Genomic DNA, 23,049 nt, shown 5'->3' with positions numbered 1-23,049 from the left:
AAAATGGCCTAGAATGAGAGAGAGATGAGTGCACACTAACTCAGCCCAAGCCTGTTCTTTCTTTGTGCTGCCTGGGCTTCCTAGTCAAGATGTGAGAGCATGGCTGGGTCAAACTCTTCCTTCCAACTTACACTTTTTGACACCCTATATTCTGAATACTAGAATATCAACTCCTCTAGGGCAGGGATCATGTCTACCAACCGTACTGTATGGTACTCTCCCAAGTGCTCAACAGACTGCTCTGCACACACTGAAGCATTCAATTGGTGCTTGTATACAAATTCTTACCTTCTGTTGCTTCCCAGCCCAGCTCAAACTGATTAATTACTGAATGAATCACACGTACTGAGCACTTATTCAGGGCAGGGCACTGTGCTAAGCACCTGGGAGAGTACAACACAAAAACAATTAGCAGACACAACACAACAACACTTAGCAAACACATTCCCTGCCCATAATGAGTTTACAGCCTAGGTGGGGAGAAAGGTGTTAATATGAATAAATACAAGTGATGGATTGAACACACCTCTTCTACTTTATTTCACCTCATGATTCTCTCTTGAGCCAGTCCAGTGACCTCTTCTTAGTCTCTTGGATTAAACCCAACCTGCACAGCTAAACCTCTGACTGTTTCATGCTTCCTAGAGTTTTCTCTACCGGTCTTGGGGCACCGCCCAGAAGGTATCAGAAGAGCCCCAAAGTGAAGAACAGCTGTGGGCTTGCCTTGAATCCATCAACTGCCAAGAAGCCATGGAATGTGAGGTGACGATGGTGCCAGATCCTCTTATCAATCACTCAGTCAATCCATCAATAGTATTTACCGAGTACTTACTACATGCAGAGCACCACACTTAGCTCTTGGGAGAGTACAGTACAAAACTAGTTTACAGTCTAGAGGGGGAGACAGACATTAATATGAATAAATAAGGAATTTATAGTATATAATCTAAACATACATACAGAAGTGCTGTGGGACAAATATCAAGTGTCCAAAAGGTCACAGATTGAAGTACATAGACCATCCAGAAGGGAGCCAGGGGAAAGAGGGTTTAATTGAGGAAGACCTCTTGGAGATGTGACTTCAGTATTGCTTTGAAGGTGGAGAGAATGGTGGTCTGGCGTATATGGAGGGGGACAGAGTTTCCAAGGGAAAGGGGCTGGTGTTGAGATAGACAAGATCGGGGCACAGTGAGTCAGCTGGTGTTAGCAGAGTGGAGAGATTGGGCTGGGCTGGGAAGCAACAGAAGGTAAGGATTTGTATGCAAGTGCTGAGGGGCTGGAAATGGAGAGAGGGTCGATTTGTTTAAAGGGAATAAATCCAAGTGTCCCCTTCTCCAGGGTTGTCTCCCTGACTCTCCAGCCTTCTGGTGTCTGTGTTGATTTCACTGAGTCATCTTAGGTGTCTTTTTCTTAGGGATTTGCCTGTGGAGTGGGATTCTGGGCCTCGGCCAATCTTCACGAGGTGCTACATGAGCTGAAACGGATGACAATCCTCACTAAGAAAGTTCACGATGGACAGGAGCTGTACTACCTGAAGGCAAAAAAAAAAATCCTCTATTTCCTTTTTGATTCATGCCATTGGTTGAAATGAGAGATTGTAGAGAAGTAGCGTGGCTCAGTGGAAAGAGCACGGGCTTGGGAGTCAGAGGTCATGAGTTCTAAATCCAACTCCTCCACTTGTCTACTGTGTGACTTTGGGCAAGTCACTTCACTTCTCTGTGCCTCAGTTACCTCATCTGTAAAATGAGGATTAAGACTGCAAGCCCCACGTGGGACAACCTAATCACCTTATATCTCCCCCAGAGCTTAGAACAGTGCTTTGCACATAGTAAGCACTTAACAAATGCCATTATTACTGTAGAGGAAATGAAAGGTTAGGGCTAGCAAGGGAGATTTGGGAGCCATCTGCACAGAAGTGGTTCCTTATCTTGAGTCTCCACTCATCCCCTCATCCTGCTGCTTTACAGAACAAATCCAGGTGATAGTTTATCCCCTGAAAAGCTATTCCAAGGGCATCCCCAAGGAAAAGTGATAGGTCTTTCAAAGTATTAATGACTGGGGCATAAGAGTAAAGAACCTCATCACATCGGCAGATAAAGCCACATTGGATGAAGCTGCAACTATTTAGGAAGATGGGAATAGGATTCAAAGTTGCCACCATCGTGGCTTAGTGCATAGAGCATGGGCCTCAGGAATTCAGAAAGTCCTGGGTTCTAATCCCAGCTCCACCACATGTCTGCTGTGTGACCCTGTGCAAATCGCTTATCTTCTCTGAACCTCAGTTCCCTCATCTGTAAAATGGGGATTAAGAGTGTGAGGCCCATATGGGACAGGGACTGTGTCCAATCTGATTAACTTGTATCTACTCCAGCACTTAAAACAGTGTTTGGCACATAGTAAGTGCTTAACAAGTACCCTAATAATAATGATAATAATAATAATAGTTATTATGGAATAATACACAGTAAGTGCAGTAATCACAGTAAGCGCTCAATAAATACGATTGAATGAATTAATTAATTAATAATAGCTGTAATATAGCTTTATTATAATATAATAACTATAGTTATTATTATCATTATTATTATCATCAGCATCAGTATTTACTAGGTGTTTGGAGAAGACCCACCCCATTCCCAGGAAGCTTACAATCTCAAGGACTAATTGTTCTGGCAAAATCAGGATGGAATTCAATAGAGGGGACTCTTTTGGAATGCAGAGCACAAATGCAGGATGAGTAAAGATTGTGTAGACACCATAACTACAGAAAAGGATCTGGGGAGGGGCGTCAACGTCAACTACAAGCTGACTATAGGTGTGTCTATTAATTCTATATTAGAGCTATTTAAAAAGTCAATGTGGTTCTGGGACATAGTAACATTGTGATATGCAAAAGTTGGTAAGGAATCCCTCCGCTCTACCCACCATTAGAGTAGTGCATCCAGGCTTCTGTCAGTACACTTTGAAAGACATTAGAAAAGCTGAAGGGAACTCAAAGTCACCGTCAAAATGAATCCCAAATAGAAGTAGGTGTTATTAGAAAAGGCTAAAGGAATTGAGTTTGTGTAGCTGGAGTGAGAAGCAGCATGGCCTAGTGGATAGAGCACAGGGCAGGGAGGTAGAAGGACCTGGGTTCTAATCCCAGCTCCATCACTTGTCTGTATTGTGATCTTGGGGCAAGCCCCTACTTAACTTCTCTGTGCCTCAGTTACCTCATCTGTAAAATGGGGATTAAGGCTGTGGGCTCCATATCTCTCTCAGCGCTTAGTATAGTGTCTGTCACACAGCAAACGCTTAACAAATACCATAAGAAAAAGAAGAGAAGGCTAGCCAGTCATTCAGTCAATCGTCTTTATTGAGTGCTTACTGCGTACAGAACATTGTACTAAGCACTTAGGAAGGTACAATCTAACTGACTTGGAAAATGTCTTCAAAAATATAAGGGCTTTTTTGGGAAGGACTTCAAGTGACCACTGAAAAATGAATAAGGAGAAATAGGCTTAAATTAATTCAAGACAAAAGTGAAATTGGGCAGAAAGAAAAGCCAAAATACTAAATAATAACTGTGACATTTGTTAAGGGCTTACTATGTGCCAGGCACTGTATTAAGCACTGGGGTGGACACAAGTAAATCTGGTTGGTCACAATCCCTGTCCCACATGGGGCTCATAATCTCAGTCCCCATTTTAGAGATGAGGTAACTGAGGCTCAGAGAAGTGAGGTGACTTGCCCAAGTACAAGTACAGCGAGGGTGTGGGAGTCTTGGCTTTCCTAGATTAATTAGCTGTTCACCTACCAAGAGGCAGAAGATTAAGCCATAGATCCCTAATTCCATCCTTCCTCTCAAGTCCCATGATTCCCTGGAATACTGAGCATTCCATGGATCCCAGACATGAATAAAATAATCCAGGGAGAAGTGGGAAGAGATAAATAATAACAACGATGATGGTATTTGTTAAGCGCTTACTATGTGGCAAGTACTGTTCTTGATGTGAGCTCCTCTAGGACCAGGGCTATGGAATTCAAATGTAACTGAATCATCCCCAGTAGGATGTATGCTCTGCACACAATAAGTGCTCAATAAATACTGATGGACATGGTGAAGATGAAAAAGGAGGGAGCCACAGAGCAGAAGAGAGAAGAATCATAAGAAAAAGTTGGGCCAAAGAAGGGGTGGGTTTGCAAGACAGGAAGAGCAAGGGTTGTAATTGGGTGGGGTCAGGAGTTCTTGATCTGACAGTTTCTTCTGCAATTTTCTTTTGGGATTTCCAGTTGCCTAGCTGTAAGGAGATGGTTCAACTCCTTATGCTCTGTTATCAGTGTGTAACCCTACTGACGCCAAATGAGGAGCTCCTTCCCATCATGGAATCTGCAGTTATTGAGGAGATAGTGGACTGTTATGGCTATGGCCCCAGGGTAAGTAAGCTCATTATGGCCAGGGAGGGTGTCTGCTAATTCTGCTGCATTGTACCCTCCCAAGCCCTTAATACAGTGCTCTGCCCTTAGTAAGCACTCAAAAACACCTTTGATTGATTGATCACACCCACCCATTCTTTTAAACCAAATCAAGTCAATAATTGCCCATTGTTTTCATCCAGACGATCGTTAAAATGATGATGATATTTATTGAGCACTTACTATGTGCCAAGCACTGTTCTAAGTGCTGGGGTAGATACAAGGTAATTAGGTTGTCCCACGTGGGGCTCACAGTCTTAATCCCCATTTTACAGGTGAGGTAACTGAGGCACAGAGAAGTTAAGTGACTTGCCCAAGATCAACAGCAGACAAGTGGCGGAGCCAGGATTAGAACCCATGACCTTTGACTCCCAAGCTCGGGCTCTTTCCACTAAACCATGCTGCATCTGAATCTCCTTACTGAAGCACCAGCCCCCCTCTCTGAAAAATGCTGTGCTCACCACACATCTGAGGATTATTTGCCCAACAGGACAGCAGTTGGGCACCAGAAAAGCTTCCAGAGAAGCAGCGTGGCTCAGTGGAAAGAGCATGGGCTTTGGAGTCAGAGGTCATGGGTTCAAATCCCGACTCTGCCACTTGTCATCTGTGTGACTTTGGGCAAGTCACTTAACTTCTCTCTGCCTCAGTTCCCTCATCTGTAAAATGGGGATTAAGACTGTGAGCCCCACGTGGGACAACCTGATTACCATGTATCTACCCCAGCGTTTAGAACAGTGCTTGGCACATAGTAAGCGCTTAACAAATGCCATCATTATTATTACGGGGATTAAGACTGTGTGCCCCCCGTGGGACAACTTGATCACCTTGTAACCTCCCCAGGGCTTAGAACAGTGCTGTGCACATAGTAAGCACTTAATAAATGCCATTATTATTATTATTATTATCTTCCACAATGATGGTCATCAGTCAGTCTGGTGGGGAGTTGACAAAACTCCACCAGGGGCAAAATCTGGGTCAGTGTCCAGAATGCTTCAGGGATGGAAGGACTGCATCCAACCATTAGCCACTGAGGGAGCTCAGAGCTAAAGAGCAGAGGCCCAGGAGCCTTATAAGCACCTCCCACCCCACCCTTGCCCCAGGAGAGGAGAGATTCTAAGGTGAGGGAGGTGGAAGGAAAGAAGGCAATGGCTCCTTCCATTTCCAGTCTTCCCAAGCGCTTAGTGTAGTGCACTGCATTCAGTAAGTGCTCAACAAATAATAAATACTAATTAATAATTGTGATATTTGTTAAGTGCTTACTATGTGCCAGACACTGTACTAAGCACTGAAGTGGACACAAGTAAATCTGGTTTGTCACAATCCCTGTCCCACATGGGGCTCACCATCTCAATCTCCATTGGGGTAAATGAAGCCAGAGAAGTGAAGTGACTTACCCAAGGTCACATAGCAGACAAGTGGCAGAGCCGGATTAGAACCCATGACCTTCTGATACCCAGGCTTGTGCTCTATCTACTATGCCTTCCTGCTCCTAATACTAATTTTATTACTACTACTGCAAAGGTGACCTATTCAAGACCCATAGCCACTTGGTGATGCAATGTTTTCAGTCAATAAGCCAACTCATCACATTTGATCCTCTGTAGGATACAGGTTTCTTAGAAAAATCCTAACTTGCCTCTCCATTTTGAAATTGGGCTATACAACTGATCGACATGGCCATCGGAATCTCTTTCCCAGAACACTCTCCTAGCATAATCTTAAGACTTCAGGTTGGATCCATGGCCTGGTTTGGTTCACAGGTTTGTGTTGGAGGGAGGGAAAGGGAAAGCATTAAAAAAACAACATTGCACAAACAAGCTGCTTGGAGGACTAGAGGGGAATAACCTCAGCAACCTTTCTTCTCTCCAGATCAGTAGTAACCCTGAAATCCAAAGAGAATTTGTTCAAAGTCTCCTGATAACTGGGAAATTTATGGCTCGGGAAAAAGTCACTTTTCCCAATGTGCAGCTAAGAGAGAGATCGATGATGTATCTGTTGGTGAGTGAGAGTCTTCATTACAAAGAAGTGAATCTATTCTAAGATCTAGTCAAATGTTGTCAAGAGAGGGGTCCACTTGGCAAATCTACTGGATGTGCAAAAATGTGTGTGTTCGTGTGTGTGTGTGTGTGTGTGTGTGTGTGTGTGTGTGTGTGTTAGAGATAGAAGGAAAGAGAAGAAATGTCCCTTGTATAGTGGATGTTCCTGAGTTAGTCTCTGTCTCCAATGAAGACCAAGGAAATAGAGCTACGTTAAAGCAAGAAGGATTGAAGGAGGAAAGCAGACAATGTGACGTAATATAGAAAGAAGTTGAGAACTCTTCCTTAGTGAAAAGATAGCTTATCATCTGATTTAGGGGTGACTTTGCTTGAAGGCAGGGGGCTGACCCCAGTGGGTTCTCAGACAGTCTTCCAAGCAATTCAGCTCTGTGTTTCCAGTATCCAGTGATTCTTGTAAATTTATTCTTCCTAGACTTAGAAATATTGTCATGTCCAGGCTTAAAGGGGAAGCAGCTCTGAAATGCCCACCCACCCGTATCCACACAACTGTTTTGAAGGCTCATCAAACAGCATTCCTTTCCTTCCCTGAGCCAGCTGGATAAGATTAGTGTAATAGGGGAACAGTAGGAAGACTTCCCCCTGTCCTCTGTCCACACACACACACAACACAACCACACATTCTGGGGAGAGTAGAAGGGACTGAAGTTGGGCTGGACCTTCACCTGGTCTTGTATGGACAACAGAATAGAAAGTACATCACATGATCTTATTCCACAGAGGTGTTTGCTAGGGTAGATACAAGCTGATCAGTTTGGAAACAGTCCCTATCCCACATGGGGCTCTCAATCTTAACCCCCATTTTCAATATGAGGTAACTGAGGCACAGAGAATTAGGTTCATTTATTCATTCATTCAATCGTATTTATTGAGTGCTTACTGTGTGCAGGGCACTGTACTAAGTGCTTGGGAAGTACAAGTTGGCAACATATAGAGACGGTCCCTACCCAACAGTGGGCTCACAGTCTAGAAGGGGGAGACAGACAACAAAACAAAACATATTAACAAAATAAAATAAATAGAATAAATATGTACAAGTAAAATAGAGTAATAAATATGTACAAACATATATACAGGTTCTGTGGGGAGGGGAAGGAGGTAAGTCAGGGGGGATAGGGAGGGGGAGGAGAGGGAGAGAAAGAAGGGGGCTCAGTCTGGGAAGGCCTCCTGGAAGAGGTGAGCTCTCAGTAGGGCTTTGAAGGAAGGAAGAGAGCTAGCTTGGCAGTTGTTCGAAGGGAGGGCATTCCAGGCCAGGGGGATGACGTGGGCCAGGGGTCGATGGCGGGACAGGCGAGAACGAGACACAGTGAGGAGGTTAGCGGCAGAGGAGCAGAGGGTGTGGGCTGGGCTGTAGAAGGAAAGAAGGGAGGTGAGGTAGGAGGGGGCGAGGTGATGGACAGCCTTGAAGCCAAGAGTGAGGAGTTTTTGCCTGTTGCGTAGGTTGATTGGTAGCCACTGGAGATTTTTGAGGAGGGATGTAACATGCCCAAAGCATTTCTGCACAAAGACGATCTGGACAGCAACGTGAAGTATAGATTGAAGTGGGGAGAAACAGGAGGATGGGAGATCAGAGAGGAGGCTGATGCAATAATCCAGTCGGGGTAGGATGAGAGATTGAACAAGCAGGGTAGCGGTTTGGATGGAGAGGAAAGGGCGGATCTTGGTGATGTTGTGGAGGTGAGACTGGCAGGTTTTGGTGACGGATTGGAAGTGAGGGGTGAACGAGAAAGTGGAGTTGAGGATGGCATCAAGGTTGCAGGCTTGTGAGACGGGAGGGATGGTAGTGCCTTATGACTTGGTGACTTGTCCAAAGTCCCACAGCAGACATGTGGCTGAGCCAGGATTAGAACCCAGGTCCTTTTGACACCCAGGCCCGTGCTCTTTTCACTAAGCCACGCTGCTGCCAGATGCTCATTTGATAGAGTTTATGAAGGGTAGGATAGTGCCAGCACATCAGATTCAATTCCGCCCTCTGCATTTTTCAATAATAGGACATTCTGATGATAGAGTCAAATAAGGATCTAAGCTCGCAGATCCTTCCAGACATCATGATTGCCCTGTCTTACTTGGGGTAAGTACCCTTGTCCTTTGCCTATCCATGGAGCCATTTTTAGGGAAGGAACCAGTGAAACAAATGCCCTGTGCACTATGCCCTGGGTGACTCTAAATCTCCTGGTGAATGGGTATCTAAACTGCTGGTGCTGCTGGCACATGGAGTATTAGGAGGATGACAAGCATAGTCTTGTGCCCAACGCTTAGTTTCCAACACTCCCTTGCTCCTTCCTTTCCCTGTCACTCTGTGGGGTGCCAAGGGGTTCCAACCCAGCTGACCAGGAACCCTGGTCCTGGGTTCTTTTTCTTATGATATTAAGCATTTATTCTGTGCCAGACACTGTTCTAAGCGATGGGATAGACAGAAGGTAAACAGGTTGGACACAGTCCATATCCCACATGGGACTCATAGTCTTAATCCCATTTTTTTACAGATGAGATAACTGAGGCACAGATAGGTTAAGTGACTGGCTCAAGGTCACATAGCAGACAAGTGGCAGAGCCAGGACTAGAACCCAGATCCCACTGACTCCTGGGCCTGTTCTCTATCTGCTATGCCATGGTGATCTTTTGAGGTTACCAGAAACCCAGTTGGAGGGTTTTTGAGGACCTTCTATCATGTGTGGTTTAGACTTGTGGGACAGGGACTGTGTCTAACCTGATTATCTTGTATCCACCCCAGGGCTTAGCACAGTGCTTGGCACATGGTAAATGCCTAATACCACAATAATCAGTGCTGAATGGGCTAATTGCCCTAGTTCCACCACTCCCTAGGAAAGGCCTTGCCTTTCTTTTCCAGCTAGCTTCCCCACCTGGGTTCTTTTTTTTCTTCTATGGTGTTTGGTTAGGGCTTACTCTGTGTAGAACACTGTTCTAAGCACTGGGGTAAATAGAGGTTAATTAGGTCGGACACACTCCCTCTCCCTCATGGGGCTCATAGGCTAAGTAGGAGGGAGAACAGATACTTAAACCCCATTTTTTTGTAATTGAGGGAACTGAGGCCCAGAGAAGTTAAGCGACCTGTCCAAGGCCACACAGCAAGCATTTGGCAGAGCCGGGATTAGAACCTGGTCCTCTGACTCTCCAGCTGGTGCTCTTTCCACCAGGCCACATTGTTTCCCCTGTATTTCTAGATCCCTACCTTCCAACTCTCTGGAGTTCTGGATAGCACTTCCCCCTTTTTGCCCACCTTCACCCCAACTGTAAGCCCAAATGATTACACTGTTAAGCAGGGCCAATTGCTTATCTAATAAACATCAAATGTGGAGAGGAGTCACCCCTTTCACATCTACTTCATTTACCTTCCTATCTTCTTATACCTTCACCCTTCCACAATCATCATCATCATCATGGTATTTATTGAGCTCTACTGTGTGCAGAGCACTTTGCTAACCACCTGGGAGGGTATAATACAACAGTGTTGGTAGACACATTACTTGCCCACTACAATGATGCTATTCTAGTCTCTGGAATTTTTCAGATCTATTCTCTTTCTGTTTCTATTTTTGTACTCCTACTACTACCTAGCCTGCACACTCCACTACACTCTAATGCCAACCGACTCACCGTACCTCCATCACATCTATCTCACCTCCAACCTCTCTCCCAAATGCTACCTCTGTCCCAGAATGCTCTCTCTCACTTTATATCTGACAGATAACTACTCTCCCCACGTTCAAAGCTTTATTGAAGGCTCATCTCCTCCAACAGGCCTTCCCTGACTCATTTCCTTTTCTCCACACCTTCTGTATCACCCTGACTTGCTCCCTTAATTCACCTGTCCACTCCAGCCCCACAGCAGTTATGTGCATATCCATAATTTATTTATTTGTAATAACATCTGTCTCCCCTTCTAGTCTGTAAAATCGTGGGCAGGGAATGTGTCCTGTTATATTGTTAAATTGTACTTTCCCAAGTGATTAGTCAAGTGTTCTGCACACAGTAATCACTCAATAAACAATATTGATTAATTGATACCTTAGCTGGGCCACGTTGCCTTCCATTTCCATTTGCTGCCTGGACTGAGTTTCTCTTGCCTCCTTCAGGCATCTAAGAAAATTAAGGATAACTCTGAGCAGCACGAAATGAAATAGAAGATTGTCACTTATCTAGTGAATTGGGGCAGTATAGTAAATCAAACTGGATTATTCAGAGTGGATTTTTTAAAAAATTCTCCAAAAAAATTTCCACTTCAACTTTTCTCTCATCAATTTAGGCCAGGGACAATGTTTTTCCTTCCGATTACCGTGAGTAACGTAGAACAGATGACAAATGCTGCCATACCCTTGTTAATGCTCTTAACTGGTTCTGGGAAAACAAAGGTTAAGCAAAAGAGCACTAGACGTGGTATTGTGCCCTTTAGGAAGTAATGTGAAATGCATTAATGTGTTTCCAAGGTCCCAAAATAGAAATGTTAAAAGACAGTGATGAAAAACACAATACATACACGATCAAATAGCAATGTAAAAATGTTCTACCAATAAAATAATTTGAACTAGCTTTTTTTTTATGTGTATATATGAAAATAGTAAGAAGTAGCATGGCATAGAAGATACAGCAAGGGCCTGGAAGTCATGGGTTCTAATCTCTGATTTGCCACTCTGTCTGTTGTGTGACCTTGGGCAAGTAGCTTCACTTTTCTGGGCCTCAGTTCCCTCATCTGTATAATGAGGATTAAGACTGTGAGCCCCATGTGGGAAAGGGACTGGGTCCAACCCGATTAGCTTGTATCCACCCCAGTGCTTAGTAATTATAATAGTAATGTGTGGTTTTTGTTAAGCACTTACTATGTGTCAGGCACGGTACGAAGCCATGCTGCTTCTCAGTGTCTGGAACACAATGAGTGTATAACAAATACCCAAATTATTATCATTGTTATTAAATGCTTGACTTTCAAAATGTTTTCTTTCACATCTTCTTCAGCAAGATGAGGATGCCAAGATGACAGATACCTGCTGTTTTCTCTGCTAAATAGATCAGCCATTATGTAATGCTAAAATTGATTTTTTTTTTTCACACATTATGCATCCCAGTGAAAAGACTTTAGAAGTTGAGAAAGTAGCAGAGCAGCGATCCTGGGATCCGTCATTTCCCAACCCTCCTCCCAGAACTGCAGGCCCCTCCTCCACCAGCCAGGAGGTCTGTGGGGAGCTTCTACCACGTGTGATGGGAGGAAATTTTGTAGTATTATCTCAAAGAGAAAGAGAACTCTTAGAAATTCCGGCCTGAAAAGAATCTATCCCAAAAGAGCACTAAAAGAAGAATGTTACAACAGGAGATGGCTGTATATCCAAATTCCCAATTAGGATGATGACAAAATTTTTCCAAACTATTTTAAGTAATCTTTATGGTTTCCTAATTCTACTCAGGTGAGATGGAATTAGGGGACTTGCATGAACTCTTGGTCTCAGGAAAGAACCGTTGAAATGAGGGAATCATGATTCTTGGGAAGAAATCTCCAGAGTTGCCTTAGAGCTGCACATTCCCTGTTTTCCCTACTCGTGCTGCAAGCTAGCCTCTCATGATCCATTCATTCATTCATCAATTGTATTTATTGAGTGCTTACTGTGTGTAGAGCACTTTCATTCCTGCCCCATCAGGGAACTGGACCCTCCATTGACTGAAGAAATGTACGACTTGCTCATCATCTGCTGCCTTAGGAGAATAATCTCTCTCCCACCCTTTGGACATGACTCTCTGAAGTCAGGGATCCCCAACCCCCTGAAGGTGAGCTTCTGATATGAAAAACTCTTAAGAACCCTGCCAAACCAATCCGGCCCCACTCCAGTCATCAACCCAAACTTTTTCTGCCTTAGCTTTGAGCGGTCCCTTCTCTTTCGAAGGTTCCTTTTCCAGGCTTGCTGATAGTGCGAGCCTCAGCTCACCAGAATGCACTTGTGTTGATTTCAGTCTCTGTACCAGAAAACCTTTGAATCTTTGGATAACATCATCTTGACTGTCTTGGAGAAGCAGCCAACCGCAGAAAATGCATTTGGGATATTCCAAGTAAGAGGGCAAAGGAAGAACCATCAGTCAATCAATCAATCAGTGGTATTTCCTCAGCACTTACTATGTGCAGAGCACTGTACTAAACGTGTGAAGGAGTAAAATACAACAGAATTGGTAAACACCTTTCCCACAGAGAGCTCACAGTCTAGAGGCAGGGACAGACATTAGAGTCAATTCCTGACAGGGACATCAGTGGTGTGGGGCTGAGGGCGGAGGGAATATCAAGTGCTTAATATCAAGAGGAAGGGTGACAAGAAGGGAGAGGGAGTAGGGGAAATGAGGGCTTAGGCAGGGAAGGCCTCCTGGAGGAGTTGTGATTTTAAAAGGCTTTGGAAGTGGGGAGAGTGGTGGTCTGTCAGACATGAAGGGGGAAGGATGGTGGGAGGGGAAGAGAACCATGCACTTGTGGCTTCTTTTAGAGTCAGCCAGAGGCTTGAAATTGATATCTGTGAAAGCACATCTTCTCTTGTCCTCATTTAGCACCTTTCAGAGTGGTTGACCTCAAAAAGAGCTTACGAACGCATAAGAGCGATGAAGTTGAGCCAGCTGCTTTTCTCTTTCTACAACTCTTCCGAAGTGAGTCATGCATTTTTTTATGGGGGGCAGGAGTCTCCACCGGCTGTGGGGAAGAACCACTTGGCATTCCTGGGAGAGGTCCATAAATTCTCGGGATTGTTAGGCATCTCCTGTATATTGGAGAGGCTCAGCTGTGGAGGCCTTCCATCCCTATGGACTCTGGACCTTCCTGGGTCACAAGGGTTGAGACAAGATAGCTTTGGGACTCCTCTCCAAGACAAAGCTGCTTCCGCCTCAGAGACGCCTGAGGTGGAAGGGGCACTGAAAAAGCCCCCCTAAAAATCCCAGCTTGGGGAGGGAATTTCCAGCAGGGTCATTGCCCCCCCTGTCTCTGGTAAGAACAGTTGTTGAAGAGTTCTGTCCTATTTAACCAAAGTCCAGGAATTTTATTTTTGCTGTTATGCTGATCCTTCTGCATGTCTAATAACTACATCCAGGGCTATGTCTATCCAGTCAGTCAGTTAGTCAATCCTATTTATTGAGCACTTACTGTGTGCAGAGCATCGTACTAAGCATTTAGGAGCATTCAGTACAATAATCTTACAATCTAGAGGGGAAGACAGACATTAATGTAAATAAATAATCCAGGACTCAGAAGATGATAGAGATGGTCCTTTCTGAGTTTAGTACCAGTCAATCAATCAGTAGTATTTACTAAGTGCTTACTAGGTGCATAGCACTGTACTAAGTGCTTGGGAGAGCACAATACAACAGAATTTGCAGTGGGGAAGGGGGTGTGTAGAGGTCAGGATTGAAGGATGGACCGATGCTTATTCCTTAAAGCACATTCTCCCTGGACCAAGGTATTGCTTCCAGAAGTCAATTTAGTTTGTACCAGCCTAATCTCCAGGACCAGTTGGTTCAGATGCTAATGAATAAGGCGTTCCTTCTGCACAACTAATCGTGGGGTCAAGAGGTGATCACTGCATTTCACCCTGCAGTTCACCCTGATCATGTCAGGTTGACTCCTGTTACATAATGTCTCAATTAGGGACATAAACACTTAATTAGCACTACTATGATTTGTTGTTTGTTTTTTATATATGGTGTTTTGTTAAGCACTTACTGTGTGCCAGGCACAGTACTACTAGCTGGGATAGCTACAAGTTAATCAGGTGGGACACAGTCCCTGCCCCACATAAGGTTCACGGTCTTAAATCCCCATTTCAAAGATGAATTAAAGAAAGTGAAGTGGCTTACCCAAGGTCACCCAGCAGGCAGGTGGCACAACCAGAATTAGAACTCAGGTCCTCTGACTCCCAGGCCCGATTCCACTGGACCATGATTATAATCGTATATATTCAGTACTTTCTTTGCTATCAAGAGATTTTCTCGAACTGTTGACTTCCAGCTCTGAACCTAAACTAAAACTAAAACTAGGAGGGGAGAGGGAAAGATTTCCCAGGGTGGTAGAAGGAGAAATACGACAGGAGGACATTTTCAAGTTCCCCATATGGAGCATTCTCATGATTGATTTGAGACAGACACTTGGCATGCTCCTCCCTTTCCTTAGAAGACCAGGAAAGCAGTGTGGCCTAGTGCTCTCCTACAGAATGCTGTTTCACCGAGTAGCCACTGGTAATTAATAATCACCCACATCGAGGCACTGATGCTCTCTTCCTGGCGTCCCTACAGAAACAAACCACACATAATAGCCAGAGAGAGCCTTGCATTTATACATCAAAGCAGGCATATTATTTTGGCATTTCTGGAAAGCTTTTCAGTTTAAAACCAAACATTTAGAGGGGTCATGTCCCGATGGAAAGAGCACAGGCCTGGGAGCCAGAGAATCTCAGTTCTAATCACGGCTCTGCCACCTGCCTGCTTGAATAACCTTGGATGAGTTGCTTGATTTATGTGTGCCACAGTTTCCTCTTTTGTAAAATGGGGATTAAGAGTGTGAGCCCCATGTGGGAAAAGGACTGTATCCAATTTTATTAACTTGTATCTACCTCAGTGCTTAGAACAGTGCTTGACACGTCAAAAGTGCTTAACAGATGCTATTATCACTATTATTACTAAAAATAATAATTACAATAATAGCACTTTACAATTATTATTATTTGGAAATATTTAACCTGCATGGGAAATCCCAACTCATCCACATTTTCTTGTTCCATGCAATTTAGGAAAAGAAATTACTGCCACACCTGGGCTTCTTTGTTGGCACCCTGGTTCCACGGTGCTTTGACCAGGTGACCCCTATCCACAAGTGGGCATCCAGCACCCTCCTGTCAATCCTCCAGGAGAATCGGGACCCCAGCGTGGGTAAGATGCTAAGGGTGAACCTGAAACCCACCCACTATTACCCTTATTATCTCTTATAGAGCCACAACCCCTGATTTCAACACTTGGAATGATCCAAGGAAGAGGAATCAGATCAGCTAAATGATGAAAGTTCTACAGAACTTAATTGATCAGGGCAAACTGGAATGGGGAAGTTACTGGCAAATGACTCCACCCATCTCTCGTTTGGGGACTCTAAAAAATGTCAGGGATGGCTAGCAGTCTCTCTGATTTCCTCTGTCTTAATTTACCATCCTGGCAATTCTGAAGGCAGATGAGAAAAGATCTTTCCCAATTCCAGAGGCAGCCATTGATTGGAGCATGGCCGATTGACCTGCTTCTGTCGGAAGAAGAGTGAAAGAGCCTTTAACTCAAATTCTTCTAACACAGCCCTATCGTCACTCATCCTCCCCTATCAGTTTGCCCAATTTTCGCCATTTCAATGGGTGTTATTACAAATTTCCCTTTAGGGGGACCTCAGTCGAGCCTAACCAAAGTCTTTGCTAACCAAAGGGAAACAGCCTGGCATAGTGGATAGAGCATGGGCTTGAGAGTCAGAAGGTCATGGGTTCTAATTCCAGCTCTGCCACTCGTATGCTTTGTGGCTTGGGCAAATCACTTCACGACTCTATGTCTCGGTTACCTCATCTGTAAAATGGGGATTAAGATTGTAAACCGCACTGGGGACAGGGACTGCTTCAGATTGATAACCTTGTATTTACCCTAGCGCTTAGAATAATAATGACGGTATTTGTTAAGCGCTTACTATGTGCCAAGCACTGTTCTAAGTGCTGGGTGGGATACAAGGTAATCAGGTTGTCCCACGTGGGGCTCACAGTCTTAATCCCCATTTTACAGATGAGGAAACTGAGGCCCAGAGAAGTGAAGTGACTTGCCCAAAGTCACACAGCTGACAAGTGTTGGAGCCAGGATTAGAACCCTCTGACTCCCAAACCCAGGCTCTTTCCACTGAGCCACGCTGCTTCTCACTGAGCCATGCTGCTTCTCACTGAGCCACGCTGCTTCTCACTGAGCCACGCTGCTCCTCTGAGGCACGCTGCTTAGAACAGCACATAGTGAGCGTTTAACAAATTCCATCATTATTATTTGAACTCAGAGGGAGCTCTAGGCAAGGGAAGGGCATGAGCAGGAGAAATGGGACTGAGGTAGAGTGAATAGTTTACTCTGAAAGAATCAATGTGAGCTGGAATGTAGTGGGAGAGGAATGAGGATGAGCAGAAGGAAGAAAGCTATCTTAAAAAAATGCCCAGGAATTTTTCCTTAATGCAGAGTGATGGGTTTATGAGGAGTGGGAAGACAGGTGCAGAAAACCCTTTTTTTTAACGGTCCTGGCAGCAAAGTGAAGCATGGACTGGAGAGGGGGCAGGGGAGATTGGAGGCAGGGAGTCCAGTGAGGAGGCTGAAGCAGTAGGAAGGCCAGGTTATAATGAGGGACCTGGACTAAAATGGTGATGGAAGAGAGAAGTAAAAAATAATGTGGGCATACCAAAGTGTTTCCTTTTGTACCAAGCACTGTATTGAGCACTGGGGTAGATTTAAGGTAATCAGGTTGGACACAGTCTGTGTCCCACATGGGGCTCACAGTCTTATTCCCCATTTTAGAGATGAGGAATCTCAGTCTGAAAGAAGTTATGTCTCTTGCCCAGGGTCAGACAGCAGATAAGTGACAGAGCTGGAATTGGAACCTAAGTCCTTCTGACTCCGAGGCTTGTTCTCTATCCACTAGGCCATGATGCTTCTCAGCTTCATTTGAAGGAAACAACAAACATATAGAGAGATAGCTAATTCTGCTTGCTGCTCCCTGCTGACAGTCCTGTAGCCAGTACCCAATCCACATTCCCTTCTGTAGTCATAAGCTCACAAGGACAGTTTCACACTCTTGTCTTGTCACGCTGTTGAGTCGTCTCCTACCCATAGTGACGCCATGGACACATCCCTCCCAGAATGCTCCACCTACATCTGTAATTATTCTGGTAGTGTATCCATAGAGGTGTTTCTTGGTAAAAATATGGAAGTGGTTTACCATTACCTCCTTTCATGCAGGCAACTTGAGCCTCCACCCTCAACTCACTCCCATGCCACTGCTATAAGTGAATTTATAGCCACTGCCCAAGCTGGAATAGATATGCCTCTACTTGACTCTCCCTCCCATAGTTGAGGCTGGGAGAGTACTGGAAACTCTACTAGTTATATTTTTGGAGTAAGGGAACCCCATTTTCCCAGAAGCTCCTGTTTCCTGAATTAGACCAGTGGAAGGCATGGAGGTCAAATAAAATAAAAACAAATATCAAAGGGAGATGACAATCCATTGGAATGGTGTAGCTGAGCAAAGAACATTTTAAATGCCATTGTTTTCTCCTACAGACTACTTGGAAGGCAAGGCAGATGAGTTTGAACTTAAACTGAGAGCTTCGCACTGGACTCTTAATACTCCTCACTTCAGGCCTACTGATTTAGCATGGGTGAGGACCAATAACTGAACATGAGAACTGGATCTTCTTGGGAGAAGGTTTGGGGTGGGGTGGGTCAGTAAGTTTGCTTCTAAAAGCCCTCTGTGTCATGGACGAAATTTGATAACATGCCGCACTTTCCCCAATCCAGAGCCCTCTGAAAACTCAGAAGTTATTTTGCATCCAGGACCTCCCTTGGTCTCTCCAATGATCCATAACAAGATTTTCTTTGGAGATGAACTTCTGGCATCAAAATCTTCCTGTTTGGGCTGGTGCGATTCAGAAACAGCATGGTCTATGGATAGAGTACAGGCGTGGGAATCAGAAGGACCCCTGAGTTCTATTACCAGCTCTGCCACTTGTCTGCTGTGTGTGACCCTGGGCAAGGCACTTCACTTCTCTGGGCCTCAGTTCCTTCCTCTGGAAAATCAATCAATCAATCGTATTTATTGAGCGCTTACTGTGTGCAGAGCACTGTACTAATCGCTTGGGAAGTACAAGTTGGCAACATACAGAGACAGTCCCTACCCAACAGTGGGCTCACAGTCTAAAAGGGGGAGACAGAGAACAAAACCAAACATACTAACAAAATCTACCCTGCTAGAAAAGACGAGATCACAGAGTGTGAAAGAGTATAATAATAATAATAATAATGGCATTTATTAAGTGCTTACTATGTACAAAACATTGTTCTAAGCACTGGGGAGGTTACAAGGTGATCAGGTTGTCCCACAGGGGGCTCACAGTCTTAATCCCCGTTTTACAGATGAGGTAACTGAGGCACAGAGAAGTGAAGTGACTTGCCCAAAGTCACCCAGCTGACAGTTGGTGGAGCCGGGATTTGAACCCATGACCTCTGCCTCCAAAGCCCAGGCTTTTTCCACTGAGCCATGCTGCTGCTATTTTTGTATGAGGCTTAAGTTACGAAAATGATCACAACAACCGAAAGCCAGTTTATTTGGTTTGTACTGTAGATGCTAATGGGAAAAGTTCCCAGAGAAACTGCTTTCATTCACTGAAGAGTAAAAATAATAATAATGATGATGATGGCATTTGTTAAGCGCTTACTATATGCAAAGCACTATTCTAAGCCCTGGGGAGGTTACAAGGTGATCAGTTTGTCCCATGGGGAGCTCACAGTTTTAATCCCTATTTTACAGATGAGGTAACTGAGGCACAGAGAAGTTAAGTGACTTGCCCAAAGTCACACAACTGGCAGTTGGCGGAGCCGGGATCTGAACCCCCACCAAAGAAAACTCCAAAGCCCATGCTCTTTCCACTGAGCTATCCTGCTTCTCAATTATCTATCTGTTAAACACCTACCTATTAAGCACCTATCGGGGGGCGGGGGGGGAGCTTGGGAGAGTATCGTAAAAGCTATACCCTCTACATGTTCAACATCTGTTGTCTCAACTCAAAGGGAGCTGAGTAAGCTCTCCAATGGTCACTCCTATCACCCGGTCCTCAGGACCTTTGTAGAATAGTGTCTCCTTTTTCTGAAGTTTATCTATGAGCATCTTCCTTCCATGGAACTCATGCCTTTCCTGCTGACCACCTTGGATGGAGTGGATGAAGACGTGACCCTGTCCGGCTCCATCATTGCCGTATTGAGGAATATGATGTACATCACTGGCACCAGACTCAAGGATGAGGTAATAATAATCGTAATAATGGTACTTTAGCACTTACTGTGTGTCAAGTGATGCATTAAGTACTGCGGTAGATATGAGTTAAACAGGTTGGACAAAGACCCTGTCCTACATGAAGCTCACACTCTTATCCTCATTTTATTGATGAGGAAACAGGCACAGAGAAGTTGTCACATAGCAGATGTGCAGCAGAGCTGGGATTAGAACTCAGGTCCTTCTGACTCCCAGGCCCCTGCTCTAGCCACTAAGCCATACTGCTTCTCACAACTGTGGAGTGGGTCAATAGATTTACTTCCCATGCAACAGTAGCTCTTCAGTGCTGCCAATTTTGTCATTCTGGCAACGTCAGAAGTGAGTGACTGACACATAGTAAGTACTTAACAAATACCATTCAAAAAAAAGGGTGTCACTGCATCTTGTATCTACCTCGGTGCTTAATTAGTACAGGTCGCGGCACATAATAATCACCTAAAAAAAATAATTATTATTATTAGCATTTGCACTGGAGGCGGTGAAGGAGGAGGAGAAAAGAGAGGAGGGAGGGGGCAGGGGAAGAGCCCCTTTCTGCCCACCCCAACTACCTTCTCTTCCTCCTCCTCATCTTCTCCTTCTCTTCTTTTCCTCTTCCTTATCTTCTTCCTCTTCTTCTCCCCCTCCTCTGCTCTTCCTCTCCTCCTCTTTTCCTCCTCCTCCTCTCCCTCTTTCATTACCTTCTCCATTTCCTCCTCCTCTTTTTCTCCTCCTCCTCCTCTTTCTCTTCCGTCTCATCTTATTCCTCCTTCCTAGGCACACCACGTACTCTCTCCTCGCATCCAACCCCACGCCTACTCGAACATCTTGGATTTCAGACTTTTCCACCCCAGAAGGCAGAGACTATGAGCCTTGAAAGCAACTGAGATAGCAGTTGCAGTGACTAGGTCCCCAGTGAGACCCAGTAACATGTGGACAGTAACAGGCCTTCCCAGACTGAGCCCCCTCCTTCCTCTCCCCCTCCTCCCCTTCCCCATCCCCCCTGCCTTACCTCCTTCCCCTCCCCACAGCACCTGTATATATGTATATATGTTTGTATGTATTTATTACTCTATTTTACTTGTACATATTTATTCTATTTATTTTATTTTGTTAATATGTTTTGTTTTGTTGTCTGTCTCCCCCTTCTAGACTGTGAGCTCGCTGTTGGGTAGGGACCGTCTCTATATGTTGCCAACTTGTACTTCCCAAGCACTTAGTACAGTGCTCTGCACACAGTAAGCACTCAATAAATATGATTGATTGAATGAATGAATGAATGTGGAGCTTTAGAAAACAGAATCTGTTTAAAAAATAGATATAAAATAGAGCGAAGACTGGTGAGGTGACCAGGATGAGACAGGAGACAAGTAGGGGTAAAGGGAGAGGGAACCAAGTCTTGAAAACTGATGGAACATGGAAGAGCTGGGCTTGGGAGACGGAGGTAAGGTTACTTCAGCAAATTTGCAAAAGCAGAGAAAGTGGCCAATTCTTGGAGAAGTGATTTTTGCCAGGCTGAGGTGGAACCCATTTAACCTCATCTTGGTCTAAGAATCAGATAGAGCAAGGGCCTGGGAGTCTGAAGGACCTGGGTTCTAATCCTACCTCTGCCACTTGCCTGCTGTGTGACCTTGTCACTTCTCTGTGTCTTGTCAGTTCCCTCATCTATAAAATGAGTGTTAAACATGGAACATGTACTGTGTCCAACCTGATTATCTTGTATCTACCCCAGCGCTTAGTACAGTGCTGAACACATAGTAAGTGCTTAACAAATACCTTTAAGAAAAAAACCAAAAAACAAAAAACAAAGGAAGAAGGAGGAGGTCTGGGAAGATTAGACAAACCACAGATGTCACAGGCAGCAGTGTGAAGCCTAGTAGAAGGCGCCTGAAGACTGAATTTTAAAGCACTACTGTGCGGAAAGATGAAGTAGTTTATTTCCAGATAGAATTGAGATTGTCTTTTCATCCCTTAGATACCGCTTCTGCTGACTCTCCTGGTAGGAAAACTGCACATTTTCAAGGATGAAGTAGTAAAGAGAGAAATAAGAACTACAATCCAAGATCTGGCCCAAGTGAGTCCAAAAACTGTGGTGACCAGCCTCTTGATGAGTTCACTTCCTTATAGCAGGTAAACACTGCCTTTCACTTATCCATTAATCTCTAAGGTTCTGTCATTAATAATAATAATAATGGCATTTGTTAAGCACTTACTATGTGCAAAGCACTGTTCTAAGCACTGGGGAGGATACAAGGTGATCAGGTTGTCCCACGCGGGGCTCACAGTCTTAATCCCCATTTTACAGATGAGGTAACTGAGGCATAGAGAAGTTATGTGACTTGCCCAAAGTCACACAACTGACAATTGGCTGAGCCGGGATTTGAACTCTTGACCTCTGACTCTCAAGCCTGTGCTCTTTCCACTGAGCCATGCTTCCTCTCTGCATGTCTATTTCCTCACCTCCTAAAGCCTGGATCACATCTCACCTTGCAGGGGAAAGCGGGTGATGGCGAAACAGCCAAATAGTGGGGGCAGACCTGCTGGGGCTATATTATCAGCGGTGAAGGTTTCCCTCCTAAAAAACTCCCTGGTGAATGGGCTCAGCTGGTGAATGGGGATGGGGTTGACGAGATGGCTACCAAGGCTGGAACCCTAACAACTGCTTGCTGGTCTATCTCCCCCTCTAGACTGTAAGCTCGCTGTGGGCAGGGAATATGTCTGTTATATTGTACTCTCTCTAGTGCTTAGTACAGTATTCTGCACACAGTAGGCACTCAATAAATACAACTGACTGACCTCCAGGCTCTGACACAGCACTGGCACTTTGCAGCAATCACTTTGGCCGTATATGAGTTCAGCCCGTGAAAGTCCCGCGCACACTTTGCCATGTCCACCATATACCAGCTGTGTGACCGTGGGCAAGTCATTTAACATCTCTGTGCTTCAGTTCCTTCATTGGCACAATGGGGATTCAATACCTGTTCTGCCTTCTCCCCTTGTGGGACCTGATTATCTTAAATCTACTCTAGTGCTTAGGACAGTGCTTGGCACCTAGTAAGCGCTTAACAAATACTATTGTATTATATATTTTACTGCCAGAGCAGTGAAAGGCCTGAAATTCTTCTCCTTTACCTCCAATGTACTGCCGCTTTAATTACATTTATTGTTGGTCTTGCCTCATTACACTGCTTAGCTGTGTATATTATTGCAACTTTCCCTTATTTGTTTTACCAACTCTAATTCCTAGATTAAAAGCCCCTTCTAAGACAGTAACCCTGTCTAATCCTCATTCTTGAATTTCCTTTTCCCAGAGCTTTATATGGTGCTCCTCCCAATGGAGACAATCAATAAATATGACTGAATGAATGAGTGGCAGTATCCTTAAAATTCTACAGCATTTCCTCAGTTTTGCATAGTTTACTGAGGAAAAGCCAATGAAGGCAACTGAGCCAAAGGCCTTCTCCCTCCCTGTTGAGTCTGTCTGGTATG

The 23,049-nt window shown here is 44.6% G+C and overlaps 1 protein-coding gene across 2 annotated transcripts in view; it reads left to right on the top strand.

Moving 5' to 3' along the window:
• LOC119932288 (maestro heat-like repeat-containing protein family member 1) overlaps positions 1-23,049 on the top strand; it is a 57,887-nt gene that overhangs the window by 19,142 nt on the left and 15,696 nt on the right. For both annotated transcript variants that reach the window (XM_038751386.1, XM_038751387.1), the window contains exons 13-24: positions 646-762; positions 1,415-1,537; positions 4,273-4,416; positions 6,325-6,453; positions 8,501-8,580; positions 12,161-12,287; positions 12,471-12,566; positions 13,050-13,145; positions 15,275-15,413; positions 17,817-17,914; positions 19,405-19,554; positions 21,536-21,690. In XM_038751386.1, coding sequence (XP_038607314.1) covers positions 646-762; positions 1,415-1,537; positions 4,273-4,416; positions 6,325-6,453; positions 8,501-8,580; positions 12,161-12,287; positions 12,471-12,566; positions 13,050-13,145; positions 15,275-15,413; positions 17,817-17,914; positions 19,405-19,554; positions 21,536-21,690 — 1,454 coding nt within the window. The remainder of the gene's footprint in view (positions 1-645; positions 763-1,414; positions 1,538-4,272; positions 4,417-6,324; positions 6,454-8,500; positions 8,581-12,160; positions 12,288-12,470; positions 12,567-13,049; positions 13,146-15,274; positions 15,414-17,816; positions 17,915-19,404; positions 19,555-21,535; positions 21,691-23,049) is intronic.

Source organism: Tachyglossus aculeatus, chromosome 9, assembly GCF_015852505.1.
Source record: "Tachyglossus aculeatus isolate mTacAcu1 chromosome 9, mTacAcu1.pri, whole genome shotgun sequence".
Classification (NCBI taxonomy): domain Eukaryota; kingdom Metazoa; phylum Chordata; class Mammalia; order Monotremata; family Tachyglossidae; genus Tachyglossus; species Tachyglossus aculeatus.
This window is presented reverse-complemented; position numbering and strand designations above follow the sequence as displayed.